Here is a 7,042-nt window from a genome sequence, read left to right on the forward strand (position 1 = left end):
CATTTACAGTGCAAACAAAATAAGATTGCATGTATCTCATTTACATTGTAAGCGAAATATGCACGTCTTCCATTTCGTGCCTTATCTCGTTTACAGTGTAAACGAGATACGTGCAACCTTATTTCGTTTATACTGTAAATGAGATAAATCATACGATGTATTTTGGTAAATAAAATATTTATTTAAAAAAAATTCCTTGTGAGAGAGGTTACTTACAATTAATAAGTCTTTTTTTTTTTTTTGGTATTGTACAATTAATAAGCTTTACAAGGAAATCACTACATTGGATCCTGATCAAGCAATACGGAATCGTCAACTTTTTGGTGGACAAATATGGAAGTTAAGTCTAGAATACAAGTATAGGCTTTCATTTAAAGCCCAAAATATAAATGACATGATAAACTTATAAACCAACAATTTTCAAAATCTATCATTGCAAAAAAAAAAAAAAGGTAAAAGAAAGAGAAACTATCCTTTGAAGCAAGTCTAATTTATTCACTCTTCCCAAAATCCAAATGCTGGACTTTGTTCATGCTCTCTACTTGTCTCACTTGACTTCCATGTCAAAACATTTTTATACCTTTCTATATTCTATATTTGTGTTTGTGTACGTATATAAAGAGCAAAATGAGAACAGGACCATTCAAATGATTCTTACCTTTAGACAAAAAAATGATTCTTCTCTTTGGTGCTTAATAGACATAAAGCTGTTTATTTGCCACCTCTACTTGCTCTTTATATGGAATAACTACAAGGCTACTTTCTCCTAAGAAAATTTGGTGAGATTATTTTTCAATATTTTTTTAATGTGGACAAACTTATTTATGTGTATTTTTTTTTTTATATATACTGAGTATAGAACTCATATAAGATGAGGCCATGAGGGTCATGCTGCATCTATTGGTAAACTTGTTAATGTCAGTATCTCTTTTGAGAATTTAAATTTTTTTAATAGTACATGATAATGTATTTATTTGTTTTCATTATATTATTAAGTTTGACCCATCATATTAAATTATTATAAAATTTATTTTATTATCATATTATATAAATTTTCAAGATACATAAGTGTGTGCAAAGATGATTTTTTTGGTGTGTGAGAACACATTTGAAAATTAAAACCTTTTGTCAAAGCAAACCAAAGCAAAGAAAAGTAAAATATACATTGCTAGAAAATATGTGTGAAATGTGAACCTCTATAAATTATATTCATGTCACTGTACAAGATGTGTAAACTGTCTGAGACAAATTCTACATCTCAATATGCCTCAGAAGAATCCATATCATATCATATCATACCAATGATGGAGTAGCCTGAATAATCCATCCTCCTGTTTGATCATGTAAAACACGTGACTCAAATCTTGTTTTGTTCATCTTTTCTTCAACCAAGATTAATTCTGAGGGAAAATGTAACAGATTTTGGACAGCATAACAAAATCGTAACGACAATTTAAGATTGAAAGTGAAGCTTCTGCGCCCTTTGATAGAGGTCGAGGGTGTCGGTGTGGTTAGGATCTAAGCAAAGAGCTGCTTGACAATCTTGAAGAGCAGAGGATAAGTCCCCCATTGACTCATAGAATGCTGCTCTCAGATGAAGCATTTGCATGTCAGGCTTGAAATTGATGGCCTTGCTAAGCTCCGCCACGGCCTCCGTCTCCTTTTGCTCATCCATCATCACTGGTTACAAACATCATTGTATGCAAGTCAGAAAAGGAAAGAAAGAAAATCTTGATTTCAGTGAAGCTTGCATCAAAAGTAAGTAGCAGGTGGAGCTAGATTCTTCATGGAAGGGGGCAAAACAAATTTGAATGCATTCAGTGAATAAAACACAGTTCACACATAACAAAGAAACAAATTGGCATCATTAACTTATCAAATATTAAAACACAGTTCAACCAAGAAACAACAATATTAATTATTATCCGAAACCTGTGTCTCATATTAGAATACAATAGCAGATGGGAAAGACTCAAAATCAAAAGAATGAAAGATAAGGAAAGTACCTGCTGCCCTGTATCTGTATGGATAAGTTCTTAAAGGATCAAGTTGTGTTGCTACATCAAGATCAACCTTTGCCATCTCGCGGTCACAGTATTCTGAGCGCTTCTCATATGCTGAGGCATTGCTATCTGCCTTCGAAATTAGCTTGGTCATCTCGTCATACGCAGCTTTTCGCTGATTCTTTTGATGATAAACACGTGCTAGACCTTGATGAGCTCTCGTGTGGCGAATCGCCAAGGCATTCTTGTAGCACGATTTTGCAAGATCAAGCTTACCACAATCCACGTAAATACTCCCTAAGTTATTTAGAGCCTGAAAATAATTGTAGCAACCAAATAAGATAACAAGAAAACACACAGCAAGATCAGATATAGGAGGATATGATAGTAGAGATTACTAACTTGTCCTTTTCGAAGACCGTCCGAAGGACGTTTAAGCGCCGATTCCAGAAGTTCGATAACATAAGAAGAGGATTCAGGGTTAAGACTTGTATCTGCCAACACATATGCTTTCAAAAAGAAGGCTTCAAATGATTTCTGAATTGCAATGGACCTTTCAGCCCTTGCAAGAGCCTCATCCCGGTAGCCAGTATCATACAGAATCCATCCTTCATAGATTAGCCTTTCTTGGATTGAACTACAATGGTTCCTAGCCATCCTCAAACTACACAACGCCGCCTTTTGACAATTTAACCTATGAAATTCGTATATGTGAGGAATAAATACTCTTGACATTGTACTAAGAAACTGAATTGAGTGTAGAAAATAGCTACACTATGAAGAAAGATAAAAAAAGCATTAACTTGAAACATATTTATATATTATAAGCTTATCAAGCACATGATCAATTCATAATGAATCAGCACCACAATGCACAATGAATACTAAAGGTTGGATTTACAGATGCTTACCTCAAGAGTAGTAGCGACTGACGAAACTCTAGAAGGCTCTTTCCAGGCTCATTCTCCAGCATCTGATGTATAATGGCCAATGAACCAACATCGTCCACCGAAGACCATTGTTCATACAGTTGCATCCAGCATTCGGCCTGACTCTTTCGCTGCACCTCCTGGATAAGGAGGTGAAGCAGATATTTCCCTGTGACCTTCCCTTGTAAGGTTATGTAACTTGGCTCTAAAGTTAACATTGCGCGAATATCTCTGACTGCGCTTTCATAATCCTGAAGCGCAATAAATAGCCATGCTCGTAATTCTAAGCAATCTGCAGAGAGCTTGAATCCAATAATCTTATCAAGCTCCGAAATCCCATCTTTTATCTGCTTCTCCTCAACCTTTGCCAGAGCTCTATACTTGTAAGGAAATGAAAGGGAGGGGTCTAATTCAGTTGCAGCATCCAAATCAATAATCTTTTCCCTTCCCATATTGTAAATTGCGCGCTCTTGATACATCCACCCGGCTGGTTTATGCTCGAATATGAGAGAGCTAATTAACTTATAGGCTGAATATGGTTGACCCTGCTTGTGCTTTGTTCTGGCTAAGCCTGCAACAGAATACACATGACCTGAATCTGCTGCCGCCTCGAAACAATGTTGTGCATGCTTATATTCCTTCCTTTCGAGCAGAACACACCCCAGTTGATGGTATGCAAGGGCCTTCTGCCATCTTTCCAGTGCACATTCCTCCAATCTTTGCAGCAACATTGTTGTGGTTTTCGATACCATGCTTTCCTCCATAGCAACCTGGCTTAGGAAACAGTAGAGCAAGAAAGAATCATACCCCACCATGGCCAACCGTTCCTTCGCCCCAGAACTACAGAAAAGTTTCATCACATTCAAATTGTACAAAGAACTGGGAAGCTCCCTGAGCAACACTTGCAAGCAGGATGCCACAAGGAGAGGCGCTCGCTCCTCGAATCCATACTCGATAAGTATCAAAGCATCATCAATATTGTCAACATTTGAAGCCAAATGAGAATCACAGGAAGACTTCATCTCCTCACAACAGAACCTATTGGCAAAGGAAAGAAGCTCCAATAGAGTTAAAGGACAAAAGGAATCCAATCTTTTTGTTCTGCTGTACAATTCCACTGCCTTCATACCTTTTGAGCAAATTCCACCTTTTGTGAAATCAATTTTCCTCATTTGGGACTCTGCAAATCCACCATATAACATGGCCTTAAAAGGGTCTGAAAGTTCTGCCATTCGCCACCTAACACAATGGATTTCCTCATCTCCAATGCAGAAAGAAATATCCTTTTCCTCATATGGCAAAAACAGACTACTCTCTGTGATGTTTTCTTGCTTTGACTCTTTTGGACACTGACACTTATCATTAACCGAAAAGGGACTAAACCCATTTACCAAATTCAATTTTGGACATTCAAGGATGCAACCACCACACTCCATTGAAGACACACCTTCAAGTTCATCCTCCCTCCTCTCAAATCTCAACCATGATGACAAAACAACCTTGGACAACACGTCCTCGGCATTCTGCCGCGCTGTCCGGAGACACCTCCTGAGAAGCTTCTGGTCTCCAATTCCGCGCAACAGCGAATACTGCTCGATACAAATTGAAGCCTTCTGTGATTGGGGGCAACACTCTAGCCTGTAGTAGAGTTCTGCCAAGGCTTCCACAAGGTTGATTGGTTTGAGGTAAGGCTCAATGGATGGTTCAATTGTGTCAGTGGAAGGTAACTGAAGAGGAACAACAAGGTTTCCAACTTCTGAGGTTGTTTTGTTCCTTGGTTTGGCCTTTGACAACACAAGGGATACAACACCAGAAGAAGAACCATTGCTTCTTCTTCTTCTTCTTCTGCTGCTGCTGCTGCCACCACTGGTTTCTGAGGAATTCAGGGCATGAACTTGTGTGCTCTTGAAGCGTTCACTTATCTTTAATCCACGCATTTTCTTCTCTTTTTTCTCACTTTTCCTTCAACCCTTTATCAAAAAGAAATGAACTTTGAAATTGAGACCCCATAAAGGAACAAAAAAATACGAAACAAAAAACCCTCTGGTTTTACTTGCATACAAAACCCATAAAAGATAGAGACATAAAGAATGTGAATTTTCAGGTTTTATGACATCCCAATATAGTGAAACTAATGAAAAATGAAACCTTTTTGTTTTGGGTACGAATGTTCTGCTACTTACATGGTTGGTTTGGAAGGAGAACCATTTGGTCTAATCTGATGAACTTGGTGGTAACTGGAATCTTCTTTTTTGGTTTGGTTCTATAAAAGGTGGTGTCAAATTCTGGTTTTATAATCATGTGTGTTTTTGAAGATTGAAGATTGAAGATTGAAGATTGGGAGTAAACACAAAATAAATACACAATGAAAGGTTGGAGTTAGTGGTGGCAAAAACCAAATACACAAAAGGAATCTGGTTTTTGGTGCTTAGTTTAGAGTTAGTGCCACAAACAACTCCATTTGTGTTCTTTTCACAGAGAGAAAAGGGTGTTTAATGGGGGGTCCCAGTGGCAAATATTAGAGACACTGATTCATTCATACTACAAAGGAAGTGGAACCACTCCAATGGAAGCCATAGATTCTGGTTCTGTTTGGTTTGGTCAACTGGTTCCATAATCGAGGTGTGTTTAAACTAATTAAAACTTTGTCATTTACCTTAATTTTTTTCCATTAAAGCGCAAAGTTTGGATTGAGAAGATGGGGGAATTATTGAAGTGTGAAGCAAAGGTGGCATAAGGTGGAGTGAGTTGTGTAACCAATCCAATTATTTCTTGGTTAAGATGTCTCATCAACACCAAACAACTCAATCACATTTTTAAATATCATTTGTCCTATTCTCCCTCACTTAGATAAACTATTAAAACGTCTTTTAATTTTTTTTATGACAAAATTATTTTTAAGAAATTAAAATGATAAAAATAGTTTAAAAAGATTTAAAAACATAAAAAAAAAAAACTATTTTTTATAAGTGTCAAATGATTTTTTTATTAATAAATATTTTGTGCAGTTAATACAAATTTTATAACAATTAAAATCAGAATAAAGTTTGATATTTAATTTTTTTTAACTTTCAGTTCTAAAAGAAATACAAAAAATTTATTTGACTTAAAATTATTAAATTTTAAAAATAAAAATATCTAAAAAATATCACATCAGAATTTAATTTCTAAAACTTTTGTAATATATATGTTATTTACCTATTTTTGTTGCATTTAAATTTTTGAAGACATTTTTTGTGATTTATCCATTCTCAATTTTTTTTTTAAAGAAAAACTTAACACTAAAAGTGGAGCATACAGGTAACTATTCAGATAAACCAACAAACCAAATAAAGGAAAACTGCTTAAAACAAACAAACAGACAAAAAAGAAGTATAACCCCTTGTTATCTCTAGCATAGCCATCAACAACAAAAGGGGTTAGCACCAAGCCACTCCGTGTAGTTCAGAAAGCACATGTTAATGATCTCCTCAGCCCTTCTGTCTTTATTCTGAAAAATTCGTCTGTTCCTCTCCAACCATATGTTCCAAATAATTGCACAAAAGCACACCATCCACCTCTTACATTTCTCCTTTCTATTTGATGACTCAGTCCAACTTAGGAAGTGCTCATTCAACGTACTCGGCCAAGACCATTGTCTACCAATATATGATGTCCATGCACACCAAACCTGCCAAGAAAAACTACAGCCAAGAAACAAGTGGTAACCATTTTCAATACCTTCATTACATAAAACACAATTTATTTTGTTGGTTGACAATTCCAAGCCGTCCCAGTCTCTCCTTCGTATTGATCCTGTCAGTCAAAACAAACCAGACAAACAACTCTACTCTTGGAGGCACTAGCCCTTTCTGAATAGTCCTAGTAAAGGTGTAACTTGTTACGTCCTTTGGGGCCAATTCCGCTTGCAACACCTGCACAAATGAGTTAGTTGAAAAAATACATTGTTTATCATATTTCTACACCACTCTATCCTCTTTACCATATGCAAGTTTGACCAGCCTTAATGTATCGTGTAGCTGGTTTAGTATATCCAACTCCCATTGGAACAGATCTCGCCTCTATTAGAAGTTCCAAATCCACTCAAACCCATCTCAAAACCCACAGTTT

At 36.3% G+C, this 7,042-nt stretch overlaps 1 protein-coding gene across 1 annotated transcript; it reads right to left on the reverse strand.

The window, feature by feature from the left end:
• Window positions 1-1,178: 1,178 nt before the first annotated feature.
• Window positions 1,179-5,733, reverse strand: LOC112764402 (ethylene-overproduction protein 1). Its single transcript, XM_025809972.3, has 5 exons — window positions 5,116-5,733; window positions 2,915-4,902; window positions 2,406-2,697; window positions 2,007-2,316; window positions 1,179-1,680 (listed from the first exon to the last, which is right to left on the reverse strand). Exons 2-5 carry the CDS (start codon window positions 4,867-4,869, stop codon window positions 1,454-1,456), a joined length of 2,784 nt encoding a protein of 927 aa, XP_025665757.1. The 5' UTR covers window positions 4,870-4,902; window positions 5,116-5,733; the 3' UTR covers window positions 1,179-1,453.
• Window positions 5,734-7,042: the final 1,309 nt, after the last annotated feature.

Source organism: Arachis hypogaea, chromosome 17, assembly GCF_003086295.3.
Source record: "Arachis hypogaea cultivar Tifrunner chromosome 17, arahy.Tifrunner.gnm2.J5K5, whole genome shotgun sequence".
NCBI classification, from domain to species: domain Eukaryota; kingdom Viridiplantae; phylum Streptophyta; class Magnoliopsida; order Fabales; family Fabaceae; genus Arachis; species Arachis hypogaea.